We start from the raw sequence: 16,244 nt of genomic DNA on the forward strand, positions 1-16,244 counted from the left end.
TATCGGTGCAACATCGAGGCTCAGTGTTGAATATATCAGCAGACCCTCTGTCCCTCTCTCACATTATTATATGTTGAAGCAGCCATATTTGCTTACAGACATATATATTCACATGTTAAATATAGACTCCCGCCTGTCATCAGTATGCTGTGTAACTCTATCTCTTTCAAACTGGAGCAGAGCGTTTCTCACTCTCCACTTCTTCATGCTTCAAACAAAATCATTTTTCCTAATCAACTTTCTGAGAATGAACTTTATTGAGCTGTTGTGGAGAAAATGGGCAGCTAAGAATATTTTCTAGAGAGATGAGATAATTTGCAGAACAAAAAACATTTCAAAATAAAGTTAGAGGCAGCAATTCTGACATGTACTTACTAATGTTAACTATGATAACTTGTTGCAGACCCAATGTTAGTCACAAATGTATTAAATCCTTGTTTTCTTGTTAAAAATGTTTTTAGCATTTTTTGTATCTGTTAATCTGTTGTTCCTTTTTCTTATTATTAGAATTACACATGCATTATTCTCAGATTTATTTATTTCACATGCATTACTCTCTGATTGATCTTCTGCTTTTTATTTGGGCTACCTTGTTGTCATTTCGCTTTTTAGTTAGTAGCTCTAAAACCTTATACCTCAGGTCTTCATAGGAAAACATTTCCTCCAGCAAGCACCGCCTAAATGACATTTGAAAAAAATGTTTGGAATGTTTCTGATTTAAATAAACATGTGTAGCACTTGCAGTCTGTATTATATTTAAATAAAGTCCATATGTAACAGGTATTGTAATGATACAGTATTACAGCTAAGTAGACAGTTCAAGCTGCATTTCATGGGTTCCCTGAATGCAGCATTTCTCTGCAAACAGTTATGAAACTGTGACTAGTCATCTTTGGCTTCCCCCTTTTTAAACCTGCAACACGTGGTCAAAGTTATACATAGATGAGCGTATGTACTTTACTTAAGTACAACATGCCTGTATATATTTGAAGTATAACACATCTTTAATATCATCTTCCTGTCTCATCTCCAGTATCAAATATCTAATAATCTTTTTGCATCCTGCATTAAGATACCAAACAGTCTTTTTTCATTATTTTGAGATACATGCGCTTTACTTGAGTATTTCCAGCTAGTTTAAAAACATATTTATTGTACTACAACATATTGTACTTTTAACTGACAGCTCTTAGTTTTTCTGATTTCAATTTCACAAGTGCTTGATGTTAGAACTTGTTTACTTGTAACAGTTATAAACTGTGGTTTTACTACTATCATAATGTATAATTATTCCAGTAAAAAAAATGCCAGCTCACTCCAAAGTCACAAAAAGTATGGCTAAAGTAAAACTTCTGGGTACTTCTGCTGTTCTTTGTATGACATGTGTTTGCTGTACAGTAGCAGGAGGAGTTACTTTACAGAAGAAATGTTAAAGTTATGTAAGTGCCCTGTTGGAGCTGAAATTGTGTTAGAAGAACAGAGTGAACTTTTAGTGGAGGTTTCGTGGGCGAGGTAATGGGACACCTGCTGGGCGTGGCTATAGGTTACTTTGACGTACTCTGATTGGCCAAAGGTCACGTCACTCATGGGTTAACCCGCAGGTAATTGGTCAGTGTAGTCCACCCCTCTTTCCTTCTCAACTTGACTGTCAATGTGAGACACGGGTCCGACTTCACTCAACTGTCGTGTGGCGCACTTGTCCAACTTTACCCGGTGTCACGGAGCAGATGTACCCGGAGGAAGTTACCGGCGCGGTTTAACAACTCCCCCCCGGTGTATTAGTGTGCAACACGAGGTAACTGAGCCCCCCAAAAGTTCCGGGCCTGAAACTTTTTTCTTCTCCAGTTTAGGTAAAAAATAAAAATGGCAGACAGCGAGCACGTCTCTTCCACCACTCCTCTTTTCAGTGAGGAGTCGCACCACTACGAACCGGAGACCGACGTGGAGCCCAAACAGGACCTCTTCCGCGTGGATGATATTGTGGACTTGGTCGGAGGGGCTCAAGACGCCTTGGAGCGCCACTTTGCAGAAGATAGTGCGCCACACGAGTACACAGAATTTTCCGTCACCCCTGAACCAGAAGAGACGGTAACAGAACCGGAGCCAGAGGTGTCGGAACCAGAATCGGAGCCTGAGCCTATCCTCCCAGACTCCACTAGCTTTTCATTTGTTCCAGACACTCCTTCTTTTGTCGCCGAGGAGCCCGAAGAAGAAGTTGTTGTCGCCCCTAAAGTAGAACCGGAGATCACGAAGACAGCACCGGAGCCAGAGGCCATCCCCGAGCCCGAGCCAGAACCTGAACCGGAGAGCGACGCCCTCCTCGCGGCTGAACCCCGGAAAGAAACCCCAGCCCCCGCAGAAGCAGCAGCAGCAGAGAAACCTGCAGTGACAGAGGAACCACCGGCTCCGGCATCTTGTGAGTGTCTTACCTAAGAAATGAATTTATAGTTTAAGCATTTGTAACGGATAATCAAACATGTATTGTGTGATGTAGTTAAACGGCGTTTCAACGGTTTAACGGGCTTTTAACGGTTATTTTTTATGGTAACTGCTCGAGGTTAGCATGAGGTGCTTGTCAAAACGCCGACAAGAAGATGCATAATCACCGTAAAGCGCCACATTAAGTCGGTTTAACCAACTTTAATCACCGGTTAATCTTATTTAAATGATTTTCTCCGCATTTGGTAACATTTAGTAATGACACGGTGACGTTAGCCTGTTAGCTAGGGATGCTACACCCGAAGAGGGGGGGTGGTCATCATAAAGCTAACCTGCTGTTTGACATCCTGTGATTGTGATTAGGATAAGGACAAAAACAATTGTAACAGTATTTATATATAGGTTGATTAATAAATCGGTGTTTTTGCACATATTATTGGTTTATAAGCTAAGACGTTAGACCCGGTTTTTGCTCTGTTGTAGGCCCACCTGTTTTGACAAATATGAAGCAGACTGTTGCTTGGATGAGGTGGCACTATTGCACCATTTATGCCTTGAATTGCGTCTTTAAGATTTTAACCTAATATAAAAGTCAAGTTTATTTAACATGAATACATATGGATTATTGATCCGTTATGTTTGTAATTGTGTCAGACTGAGCATCTGCTGTGTGCCTAGACACGCCGCTGCTAACAGTAGTTCCGTTATCGGACAAGGGCGTTTTATCTAGGTTTTTGTCATTTTATCTTAGGTTAAACACCGAAAAAACAAAAAAATGAGGTTACTGAAAGGGTATCAGGTGTCTGGGTATCACGATCATGTAACTTAAAGCTAAAAACCAGGTCAAAAAAACACGCCCGATGATGTCTCATGTCCGGTGTCAGGTTGACTTATATCGAAGTAACATGACAGTTTATTCATGTGAAATCTAGGGAATTCAAATAGCTAAGAGATTACGTGAAATGCACTTTTATATCATGGTTGATGAATGTAAATAGGATTATTATTTTTTTAAAGCAGCATGACGGGTGATGATAATGTCCGATATTGGAAGCAGGGGCTGGTAGCACAGCACTGTTCCCACCGATTAGTCACAACAAAGGAATCCACTCCCTGTCGGCTTCCCTACATCTGCATATTGCTGCCACACTAACAGAAACGCCCTAAAATCAATCACCGCTTTACCATTTGCTCTGTTTCCGGCCTGTTTCCACTCATTCACCCCCTTCTCCACCCAAACCAACACCCTTAATCCGGGGACGATTTGGCTAAAGAGGCCTCCTTGTGAGCCTCTTTTTATGCATCTATCACATAAGTGGCGTTTTTAATATTGTAATTTTAGAAAATGTGCTCTTTGTCCTGCTGTTGTTTACCGGGATATGACGGGTTAACAGGCCCATATGCCTCCTCCATGCTTGGGAGGCAGGGTGGGGCTGCTGGTAAGGCCCCACTGATGGAGGGAGGTGGATAAAGCATGAGCTCCACTTAAAGCAGCAGTCACATGTCTGAACAAAAGGAAATCATTAATACATAGTTCCCACCCTTTTAAAGTTATTTAATCTGAGTTTCATTTTTAAATGTAATATCAATGTCATTTTAGGTGGTCTTCTCGCCTTAAGCACTTTTGTACTTATGTTTTCCCTGAGTGGTGATTAGTTTTTTTTTTAAATGCTTCTGGTCTAGGGATAGGAATTGCTAATTTATTGATTATACCTTGCCGTTATCTATTCTGCTGAACGGTTCAGTTTTTTATCGATAATATTTCTGTTTGGGAAATTAGGCCCACACAGGTTTTTAGGGTGAACACAGCTGTTGTCTTATCTCAGAGTCCCAACGCAGTGAAGACTCTTTTGAGCATGTTCCAATGATTTACTTACTTTACAGATATACAGTATTGCAAGCAACGCTGTTATCTTTCTAAAGGAAAAAAAGCCACCCTTTGGATCTTTTTTTTCCAGTCATGACGCATGAGAAAAACACGCTGGCGTTGATGAAAGGAATTGAAAAACAACTTTACTCTTGAGTATAGCATTTACCAATTAAGACGTATGGTATACTTGCTTGAGCTTCTCAACTGTCAAGAAAACTTAAGCTGCATTTCTTGGTCTTACTTTTATAGTAAAGTGGATATTCAGGATATTTTGATGGGAGTCTTCAATAGGCGTTTTATAGATCCACTTTTCACTGATAACTGTAGGAAATTGTTGTCAGATTAACTGATCATGAAAAGACACAATTATTGCTTGCAGCTCTAGTGACAATGGGTTTGCTTACAGAAGTGAAATTGGGTTTTGGCACTAAAATATTCACATTGTCTGCAGCCAGATACCCTCCCACACACTTCTTCTTGTCTTTAGTGTATTGTCTGTGAACATTCGTCTCAGGCCTACTGTGACATAACCTCACAGATTAAAGTCATCGGCTTTAAAAAAAGGTTTTTGAAGTGACATTTTTGTTCCCGTCCGACAGCGTGACTGACATGCTCGTTAATCAACGCTCATCACCGGCCTACATCTTATTTTTGTGTCACCCACATCTGTCAGTGTGTGTTTGTACTGAGCTTGTGATGCGGTCAGGTGGATTAGATGAAGAGGAGAGATGTCACACACACAAGTCACGGAGGCTTAAAGCTCTTTGTTGTTGTTTTCTCCGTAACCTGGTGCTCATAAGTGGGGTTAAGTGCTGGTGAGTCGGAGCCTCTCCACCCCAAAGCAACCACGCCAAAGCAGCTGGCATTCAGGCTACAAGTCCTACATGTGATGAGAGCCACATGTTAATCTGCTTTAAATCTCGCCTCTTATCGCTATGATAAGTACGGATGCTCCGATCGCCGGAAGCAGTATCGGCCGATACCGATCGCCGATCGAGTGGGCGGGGCCTAAATGGAAGAGTTAAACATCACTTTAAATCTTCCATTTAAAGTGATGTTTAAACTCAGTTAATGGGGCTCATTCACTGGAGCTTCCACAAACAACAATCAACTTAATTATTACATTGAAATGATTTACATTATTCAAGTTTACATTCACTTTGGATAATAACACGGGAGAAATGAGCGGAAGCGCTCTCTTTTCCTCTCTCTCCCCCTCTCGCCCCCTCCTGACAGCCTGTCCTGACAGTATCTCATGCAGCTCACTGATCTAGTAATGAGTGACCCGACAGTGAAGAATAAATATATTTATAATAACTAGTTTAGCTTGTTCCAGAAGTAGATAAAATAGCTAAGTGTGTTAGGTCTAACTCTTGTGTGTTTCGTCCGGCGGGCGGAGCTGCAGGATTTCTGCTTCACACACGTTGCATACCACTTTTTCGGACACCTTAAAATAATGCCAGACCGGTGAAGCCATTTTGGCGAGCTTGTTTTGCCGCACACAGAGAAAAGTGTCATGTATTTTACATCATGCAATCGGCTCTCTCGATCGGCATGTTTAGAGAGCACCGACCGAACGGTAGAGAGTGAGTATCGGCCGATATCGATCGGTGACCGATCGATCGGAGCATCCCTAGTGATAAGCGCTAATATGTCCATAGCTGATGATGCATACCTATGTTGTGCTTATTCATCACATTAAAGGATTAATTAATTTTTTTTTTAAAGTGAGGTTTTATGAGCTACGACTGCAATAGTCGGCGGTTTGGAGAAACAGAAAGGAGTACCAGCAGGAAGCCAAGCAACTTTCTGCTGTTGAGATGCCTAAAAGCATCCATCAGTCTACATGTACGCTATATTTAAAATGTTTTCACGGCATTACCTTGCTGTCAGACGGCCATTTATGACTACAGGGTTTCCCACACATAGACTTTACTGGTGCGGGCCGCCCAGGTATATTAACGTCCGCCAAAGTATATTTCGCGACCCATTTAGGTTTAATCTTTTTGTTATCTGTCCGCGAGCACGACGCCATCTGCGATCGGTTAATTACCCCTCCTGTACGGTCTGCTATCGCGTGCAGGGTCTGCTTTATGCGCTCCGCAGTAACTCCTCTGCGTGGCTCCGGCGAGCAGTTCATGAGCGAGCAGTAATTTTATCCCTTTGTCCTGTGAGGTAAAATTACAGTTTTCTTCAATGGAGTTTGTTGGCGAAGTAGTCTAAATATAGCAATTCAATAAACTCTTTCTTTAACAAAGGAACACAACCTTCGCAAATGTGCCTGAACAAGCGGCCTTTACCAAAATGAGTCAATTTAAGCTTTCAGTGTTTTAATACCTTCTTACACAGTCTGTGTTTTACTGTAGCTTTAAATGAGGGTCAGGTGGTTTTCCTGTTTTTTTCCAGTAGGACCCCAAGTAACCTACTCTGGGTCTTGCTTGGAGATTTTCACAATTAATGGAAAAAGTGACATTGCAGACCAAGCACAGAATCGTACATTGAGTTCCTTATTTTACAAGATGGCAGCAGGTGAGTCTCCGGCCTGAAGTCGTATATCAGTGTCAAGCTGTGAGACACTTATAGCTCAGCAAATACCTCTGCGGTAGAGCGAGGAGATTACAGTCGGGTGTTCGATTCCCACCAAGGACGGAGACAAAAGGAACAACTCTTGTAAAATAGTTTCATAGGAAATGGATGATGTAGTTTAAGTTAATATCACAATATTGTAAGACAACATCTTGTATACCAATATCTGTCATTTAATATATATATTTTTGAAGTCATTAAATAATTACTATAAAGCACTTCTGTGTGAATTCAAATATACTTGTTTTAAAAGTATTTTTCTTCAGAACTGAAATGGAAAAATTAGCTTGTCCGTTTCAAGTGAAATTACTGAGAAAAATGTAATGAAATATGTTAACAAGAATGCACACAAATGCATAGTTATTAAGACAAGTGGACACATTATGTCCTGACCAGTATGCACTGTTGTTGTCTGGGTAATGGAGCTTAAAGGCTGGCAGCTGGAGTGCAGTTTGTTAATGCCATGAAACACATAATGGAAATTGTGTCATTCAAACACAATCACCCCAACATTTTCCCTCAAATTATTTCACGTGCAGTCCTGTGATCAAACCAGTCATTTATAGAAATGATTCAGACTCCTAAAAACCCTCCACAGGGAATGGCACAATGACTCCATTATTTAATTTTAGACGGATCATGTAGTCCACAACACAGTGACTCAGTGTGACACATGACTCCTGTAATAAATAACTTGTGACGACTCGTACCTGAAATGTATCGGCAAATAAAACCAGAACATGAAAAGCTTAAGCTGTCGGCTCCAGGTTTGAACTCTCTGCGGCCAGAAGTGATTGTTGGTCCAGCTATGTTTAGGGTGGCATGTGATGTGACTCTAATCTGGTTACAGTTGCTCAGATTGGCCTGGACTTAATACTGTCCTAAACGAAAGTCTGTTCAACAATTACAAAATACACTTTAGTATAGTGTTGTTTAATTATAACCTGAATATAAATATACTTGTTACCACCTGTAGGACACATAATTAGTACTAAAATAGTTTTAATTGTCTTTTTCCCTGATATTTGTGCTCATACAAACGTATTATGGATATATTCAACTTGTAGATTTTCTTAAACCGAGTGTAAATGACTTGTTTCTACTAAATTCTGATGCTAAATGCTTAACAACTCTCTGCTGTAGATTAAGATTTTACGCTAAATGTGTGTTATTGGCTCAATCCTACAGGTCTTCTTCAGGGCTGGAACCTAAACCGCAGAGGTAACCAAACAAGAAACGGCCGCATACAAATCATTTTGGCCATGTGATGTTCTGATTATAAAATCTATATAAACACTAATATTCTGAGAGAAATTAAATGTTCATGTTTGTTTTTCAATTACTGGTATTTTGTGTGCGTTTCTTTGTGTCCTGGGATTGTAAGATTGTTTTTTGATTACTATGATAGTTTGTTATTTAAAGGGGACCTATCATGCAAAATGCACTTTGATGTCTTTTATACATAAATATGTGTCCCCGGCAGAGTTGGGTGTAACGCGTTACTGTAATAATATTACTTTTGTCGGTAACGGAGTAGTGCAACGCGCTACTTTTATAATTCGGTAATCACACTACAGTTACTAACATTGCCCCGACACGCGTTACTCCGTTACTTACTAAAATCTGTCATCACACTGACAGACAAGAGGGGTTTCCGCCGCAGGTTTATATGTACGTAATCTGCGCGACTTGCGCGTCCACATCTCCACGTGCAGTGCTGCATAAACATGGCTGAGTCAGCGATAACTCTCGAGGGGTGGAGGTATGCCCATTACTTTGAGTTCGTCCGAAGAATAGACAGGAATGTGACGGTGAGGTGCAAACTGTGTCCAGGCCAGAAGCTGTTATCCACTGCTGTAAACACCACGTCAAACCTCAACAAGCACCTGCAAAGAACACATGCTAAGGTGAAGCTACCGCACACGCTATTTGTTGTTTGTTTATATCACGTAGTCTATTCTTCTTCTCCGTTTTCCGGTTGTTGCCTGTTTTTAATGACGAATACACACTACCGCCGCCTGCTGGTAAGGAAAGTTATTGCCACTCACGCATGCGCAGTTCATACGTGCTCGGCGAGTAAAGTAACTTTATGTAGAGTGTAACGAATATTACTTTTTTTTTTTTTTTTAAGTAATATGTAATATATTAAAACATTTTAGTAACGACCCCATCTCTGGTCCCTGGTGCGTCGGGGAACTCACGCAGTGTCAGAAAATAAAACCCTCTCTCTTTTCCTCCGTACCAAAATCTTTTAAAAAGGGTGTACAACGAGCGGATACAGATTTGCCGCCGATATGACGTCAAATCGGCGGCGGACCCACAGAGAGTAGCTATCAGAAACAATGCCTGACGTGTTTTGGACGTAATCTTGTCTTTGTTCACATTAGCAAGCATCGCTAACACTGTACTGTAGAGCACGTGTGTTTTTTAAAAAGCAGGAAATAAAAAAAAGGAACTCACCTTGTGATAAACCCGCAAGAGAAAAAGCATTTGAGCTCCATACTGTTTCAGAAATAATCCTTGATGTGGTTTAGAACAGGATGGCGTTTTATCACAACAGAATTTAACTTTATCTCTGGTAGAATTCTGATCAGGCATTAGCTCCGCTTCCTTCTTGTTTCTTTTTTTTTCAAGCTAAGGACCCAAAATCCGCGTTTCTCTAACAGGGCTGCAAAAGAGGGGTATGAGCAGTAGGAGGCACGGCTACAACGGGGGAACAGTTTGGTATTTTAAGCAAAAAACTTCAGACATGTTTTGTATAGGTATGACCCTACAATATAAGTTTCCAATATTGCATAATAGGTCCACTTTAAACAAGGCTCATGGACTCCAGAGGATTTCTTTTAGCCTTTTGTATTATTAAATCATTTGCCACTGACTTTCACCCCAGCTTTAAAATAGCTACAGGCTGTTTTGCAAACGGCACACTATCATCTGCTAAAATCTCTTTGTGGTTGAACCAGAAAAGCATAAGTGCCATGTGATTTTCAGCTTTTATCCATTACACATTTTTTGTGCACGCCTGCCAGAAGTAGTGTTTGGTAAAATAATCAGAAACAGTTCTCCTCGTTAATTCAACTCAGCTTGATTTGCATTTACAAGCCATCTGTTATTCGTAAGTTTCCTGTCTTTGGCAACAAGTAGTGGTGACGTGTAAGAATGTGCTGTTGTTAAATAACGGTTGACGGTATTTATTAATATTTGGATTATATTTTTACGTCTGTTGAGTAACTTGTTTTCAAATTGCCCATGTTGCAATCCTGAGGATTACACGCCACTAAACCTAATCACTTCCTCCTGATCAGGGAGGAATTCTTTCCATTCTTGTCTCATCACGACAGCTGTCTCCTTTTAGTTTGCTTTCTGCTTTCATGTCCCCCCCCTTACTACCAGATGAAACCGTTTTAACAAATATTTACATACCCAGATAACTTGTTGTGTAAGAAACGCCAACCCAACAATGTCGAGTTGTGATATATTTTTAATTGGGTGAGGGATACCCTGCAGGGACCTACGTGATGTCCTCCTTTAGATTTTCTTTAACTACACACAGACGCTTTAATTAAGACTTGCCAAGCTGAGAATTACTGACACGTAGTATTTAAAGCTTCTTTCACACATGTCACATTTCCACTACATGGCACGGATCTTCTTGACTTATTTTTGGTACACGGTACTTTCAGAATCTCATTTTCCACTGCAGATCATAACGCATCTGTGTGATCAGCTGTTTGCTATAATGGAAATACTTGAGACTCATCCTATCATTTCTTTTTTATCGTCCCAATGGGGAAAATGTAGCTTCAAAAATGCATAAAGGTAGGGTAGGTAAGAATGGAGAAACCAGCTTGAGTGCGCTAGAATTTTAAAATACACAACCGGAAAAAATCTGCCCCTTCCTTCAGACTTCCTCACAGAGCCCCTCCTCCAACACACACGAACGCGCACATGACCAATGAGGGCACGAGATAAGAATGACATTTTTTATGTATTTATTGTCAAAGCATTTAATGCAGGGGTGCCCAACCTTTTTTGAACCGAGAGCTACTTTTAAAGTTCCCAGTCTGCCGAGATCTACCAGTCCAAATAGAGAGGCGTAGCCATTACTGACAGCCTACTACCAGGTAATAAATACACACTTCTACTTGTATAAAACTGACCTGACTTCATAAAATACTGCAGATCCCTTATCTTTCCTCTTTCTAATCTACACACATAAAAGTATTTAACTGAAGTTACACAACAGTGTTGTTGATACAGAGTTAGAGTTCATTCACACCTCACTACAGTGGGTAATGTTTTCAAGAAACATTGAACAGTGCTGCCACATATGACACAGGGAAAAAATAAAAGACTCTGAACCCTTTCTTTGCCATTATATAAAAACAGTGTTGCTTCAAAAGTATAAATTAGGCTTACTGATAAGACAACTCAGATCTGAAGCTACTCAGGAATCTGCTGCCAAAGTGCAATAAAAAAGACAAGATTAATAGAATCAAACCCTTTTTTTGTTGCATTTTAGTCGAGTATACAAATAAATGCCTTTAAAATAGGATGCAAGCAACACTAGTTTCTTAACCTGAATTGATAATAGACTATAATCAATTTAAGTTTGCATTCTTATACCATTTTGTACAATAATTATAATTAATAAGTTCAAACAAACTAAAGCTTATAGCTGATTAATAACGGTATCCAACTTGAATTATTATTATATCAAAAACCTGTTGAAATGCTACTGTTACTTTTACTGTCCCCCAAAAGTGCGTCGGCAGCCTCCAGGAAAGCTTATTTCACAACTTCGCCGTCTTTGAAAGACTTCATGTGTTTCGCAAGAACGTGACTGACACCATAAAGTGCTCTGGTAGCAGCCTTGCTCTTGTTGTTGGGCCTGGTGGAAATGGACTGCTGTGCATTTAGCTGTCCTCTCAGGCCCCTCCCCTTTTGGAGCGTAGGGCAGAATTAGCAGGGAATTCCGTCTCGTAGCGTTTGTGCACTGTTTTGAAATGCCGCTCCTAAATTACCCTTTTCGATAAAGCCACGCTCGCATTGCAGATGAGACGGATGGACTTTGAATTGGATTAGATACAAAAATAATTATCCTCCCACTCGGAGTGAAAATGATATATATATTTTTTTTTTTTCTTCAGCCATAATTGCGTGTGTGTGTGTGGACTGTCACTCCTGTTGACACGGACAACGTCAGCGAAATAGTGCACTGCCCACCAGCCACGCCCAGACACATGGTGCCACGCCGGCCAATCACCACGCTTTGATGCGTTCAAGTGCATTATTCTGGCACAGGAAGATTATGTTATAGGACATTAACGATAAAACAGAATATTGTTGTTCTATTTTTAGACGCATCTCGCGATCCACTGGTTTGGCACCCCTGATTTAATGTATTCATTGCTATCGGGATGTTAAGAGCATTCCATGGAATGTAACGAAGTGTTTCTGAAGTGAATTACCTACCCTACCTTTTAATGTGTAAATTGTAGTTTTAAAATGCATCATCAGCTGCGTCTTCTTTCCACGTGGAACCTCATTTCAAGTCAGCCAGACTTAACCCTTTAGGTCCCATCTTGCACGTTTACTTCTTTCATTCACAGCACTGCCGTCCTGGTATCTTCCCTGAGGTTTTGTAGACTTTCAATCTCAAACTTCATTCCTTGGTAATCGGATGCTATCTGTCACTTTCCCTTGTCTTTCTTTTCTGGACTGACTAATCTCTTTCTCCTGCTTTCTCTTGTTTCCTCCACAGATGTACCTTCTCCTTCTAAAGCTCAGCCTCATCCTCTGATGCAATTCCCAACAGGCAAGTCCTCTCTGCTTGCTGTGTTTCCTCCTTTATTTACTTTCACCACTTTTTTTTTGGTTCACTCCCTGCCCTTGTATGCATGTAAGAAGCTGTAGATGTTTAACTTAACATAGGATGCTAGCGAGTTTGTAATTTAACACAACACTAAATGGTTTGGCTTTGCTTGTATTGCATTGGGACTCACATGTTATTGTTCTTGTAGAGTAGATTGAGATGAACTTACACATTTAGTATTGTAGGAATAATGATTCTCCTCAGTGATTGACAAACAATATGAATTGATCACTTAACAAAACTGTGTAACGGATCTTTGAGAGGAATCATTATCTACTATATTTAACAGTTTGTGTTTTGATTGAGCATGGTATATTAGCGCCAGACCTGGGACAAAGACATATTTTACCACCATGCATCAAACCAGGGTGGTAAATACAGACCACCAGACAAATGCTGCCACATCTTGACTGGAAGACAGTCTGCTTTACAAAGTCCTTTTTCTATGCCCGAAACATAGCTGATTGCCCTCAACGCACATAACCTTCCCTACCTGATGTGCACTTTATTTACCTTCAACACTCAAGACCTAGTCTATTTAAATAGGACCATTATTTACAAAATGAACATCATTAAACTAGACATTCAAACATAAACTCATCGGGAAACCTCTGGTATTAAATCCAGGAAAAGGTACGGTAGTTTTCTTATAGGCTTCTATACAATCACACTTCTGTTTTTGCAACCAGGCGATCACATGACCAGCACTCAGCCAATCTTATAAATGCGTATCATGGTTTAATTTATATCAAAATAAATCAATCTCGGATTAACTATCAGTCTTTAAACAATTTATATGTATCGGATAAAACAAGATTATTTTAGCATGATGTCAACCTAATTTAGTTCAAATTCAGTCCTTGTTAAAAGAAAATAGTAATGTTTTCTTGACTGTATCAAAAAAAGTTTAAAATTAACAAAACTGTCAGTCATTTCCTAAATGGTATGTGAACTGTCTACCAGCCCAGCCACCTCTTTTAGCAGCACTTGTCTGGTTGTTTTTCCTAAAGTGTTTGTAGTATTAGTTTGACCCAGGTGTGGTGCACTGTAAGGAATGGAGTATGTCTTTGATATGTGCTGTATTGCATTCTTCCTCCTCCCTCTCTACTCAAGCACTTGGGCAGAAGGGTGATTCCCCTGCTCCCATCTCTCCTCTCTCTCCTCTTCCCTCCCCCGACTCTCTGGAGGAGCTTTCTCTGAGCGAGAGTCCCAACCAGCCCCCTACTTCGGGATTCGCTGCATCCTTTGGCTCCTACTCCACTGCACCCCCCACTAATCAGTCCAAGGACATGCCTTGGGTCGGTGAAGAGGGTGACTCTGGACCGGGTCGTAGTAAGATTAAGGAAGATTCCTTAACTGGTCCTTACCTGAGTTTAGGGAAAGACCCAGGGCCTCATAATCCGTGTGAAGACAGCGGCGTGTCTTTCTCACCCGAGGAGAAGATGATGAGCGCAGACAGGTCCTCCACTGGCCCTTCCCCCGTGAACCCCCAGATGAAGGTACCCGAGTCTCACCTTGCCTCCTCTAACCCAACAGAGCACTGGGATTTACCGTTTCTAGCATCCCAAGACGACTCCAAGGCCTCAATGGATACCTTCTCCAAGGACTCGGCTCCCATTAGCTCTACCAGGTATGAGGCAGACAACCAGTCTGATGACGATGATGATCTGATGTATGAGGTGAAGAAGAACAACAACCCATTTGAGGGCTATTCCCCACTGGCGGACAGCGGCTACTCCAATTTTGGAGATTCCAAGTCCGACAGCAAGCCTTCAAAAATGTCTGAGTCCCCTACTCCTGATCTGGTCCAGTATGGCGTGAGTGGAGAATTCCAGGATACCCCACTATCTTTCTTAGACAAGGGGGAAAAGTTTGAGACTGGAAAGATGGCCGCTGATTCGCTCATGCAGTCAGTGAATCAGTTCTCATCTGACCTGAAAGATGACGATGAAGAGGAAGAAGAGGATTCTCCTCTACCGACATCACTTCCAGACATCCTGAAGACTTCCCCGCTCAACCCAGAGAAACTGGACTCCGGCTCCTCCGAGGGAAGCCCGGAACAGAGTCCCATTCTTGAACGGAGGATGATGGAGTCTCCCAACCCTCCAATCAATCTGTCGGTCAACAATCCGTTTGCCTTTGATGCCAAAGTGTCCCTGCTGAAGGAGATGACTGAGCAGTTGGAAGTGAAGTCGACCGACAAACCCAAAGTCGAAGACGACCAAAGCTTTGGCGCATTCGATCTTGTCAAAGAGATGGAGAAAACAACCCCAATGAAGGTCAAAGAGGAAGAACCGGTTACGATTGAGCAGAAAGATTGGTTTGCAAGCCAAGATTCTCTCAAAATGACCGAAAAGTTTGAGCCTCTTGACTTTCAGAGCAAGAAAAACCCCGCTGAGGATTCGGATTCAGAGTCGCCAACAGCAGACTCCCTGTCTCCAGTCCTGGAAGCCATGGCCAAGAACCCCGCTAGCTTCCAGGTGGAAACGGAGAAGATGGACCAGAAGATGATGGAGGTTGAGGAGCCAGAGATGGCAGAGGAAGTGTCCGAGCATGAAGTGTCCTCTGAGGAGTTTGAGTTCATCGAGCGACCACCAAGGGGCGTCATTGACGAGTTTCTTGAGGCTCTGGATACTTCCAAGTTTGCCTCCTCCAAGCCCCCAGAGATCCCCATGGATGATGATCTAAGCTTCGGGCACCGAGACGTGGCTCCAGCTTCCCCCGAGGTCAAAGAGGAGGCTACAAGCCAGAGCTCCTACCGCCTCCTCACCCAGGACTCCCCCCAGAAGAGCAAGGCCGAGCTGGAGAAGCTTGACATTCAGCAGCCACCATCCCAAGCTCCGCTCACCCACTCCCCTGTTCGCAAACCAGAAGAGGCAGTCGCTAAGAAGAGCATGTTTACGATGCCAAGCGTGAACATAAGAGCAGGTAAAATAAACCAGCATGGAAACATCCCCCCACCCCTCCACATCCTCCTCAGTTTTCACCGGCTCTTCCATATCCATCGGCATCATTTTCAGCTTCACTCCTTTGTTCTCCTGAGTTATTTTCTTCCAACCAACCAGCAGCCAGTATTCCACTTTAAATTCCATCTCTTTCCTCTCACCTTTCCTTTCTTGCATCGTCCCCTTCTTGTTTTTCTCTGCATATTCTTTGAAAGTTAACCCTCGCATTTTGTTACGTCTGGTTTCATTTCTGTGTTTTTTTTTGCTGCATTTTGTGCATTTCTTTCATTCAAATAACATCATATTCTTTGCACCTGTTCACTTTATTTTTACATGTTAAGATGTGGTAAGTAAATTGTGATATTTTCACTTCTCCTGTTCTAATTATCAGCCACTTTGTTATATTTTTAAATGCACAAAAAGGTATTTAAGATACTTAATGCACAATGAGCAGAAATTGTGGGATACAAACACGTGTACAGTCACTCTTTCTTAGAGTTGGATTACCTCAGTCTGCTTTTAACTTCTC

At 41.5% G+C, this 16,244-nt stretch overlaps 1 protein-coding gene across 6 annotated transcripts in view; it reads left to right on the top strand.

Annotated features, from left to right (window-relative positions):
- Positions 1–1,617: 1,617 nt before the first annotated feature.
- LOC117459300 (reticulon-1-A-like) overlaps positions 1,618–16,244 on the top strand; it is a 39,445-nt gene continuing 24,818 nt past the window's right edge. Inside the window, exons 1-4 of one of the 6 annotated variants that reach the window (XM_034100042.2) lie at positions 1,618–2,416; positions 8,084–8,116; positions 12,660–12,713; positions 13,884–15,698. In XM_034100042.2, coding sequence (XP_033955933.1) covers positions 1,864–2,416; positions 8,084–8,116; positions 12,660–12,713; positions 13,884–15,698 — 2,455 coding nt within the window. In that variant the 5' untranslated portion in view covers positions 1,618–1,863. The remainder of the gene's footprint in view (positions 2,417–8,083; positions 8,117–12,659; positions 12,714–13,883; positions 15,699–16,244) is intronic. The other 5 variants (XM_034100043.2, XM_034100045.2, XM_034100047.2 and 2 more) reach the window with 5 other exon arrangements.

This window comes from Pseudochaenichthys georgianus, chromosome 15 (genome assembly GCF_902827115.2).
Source record: "Pseudochaenichthys georgianus chromosome 15, fPseGeo1.2, whole genome shotgun sequence".
Classification (NCBI taxonomy): domain Eukaryota; kingdom Metazoa; phylum Chordata; class Actinopteri; order Perciformes; family Channichthyidae; genus Pseudochaenichthys; species Pseudochaenichthys georgianus.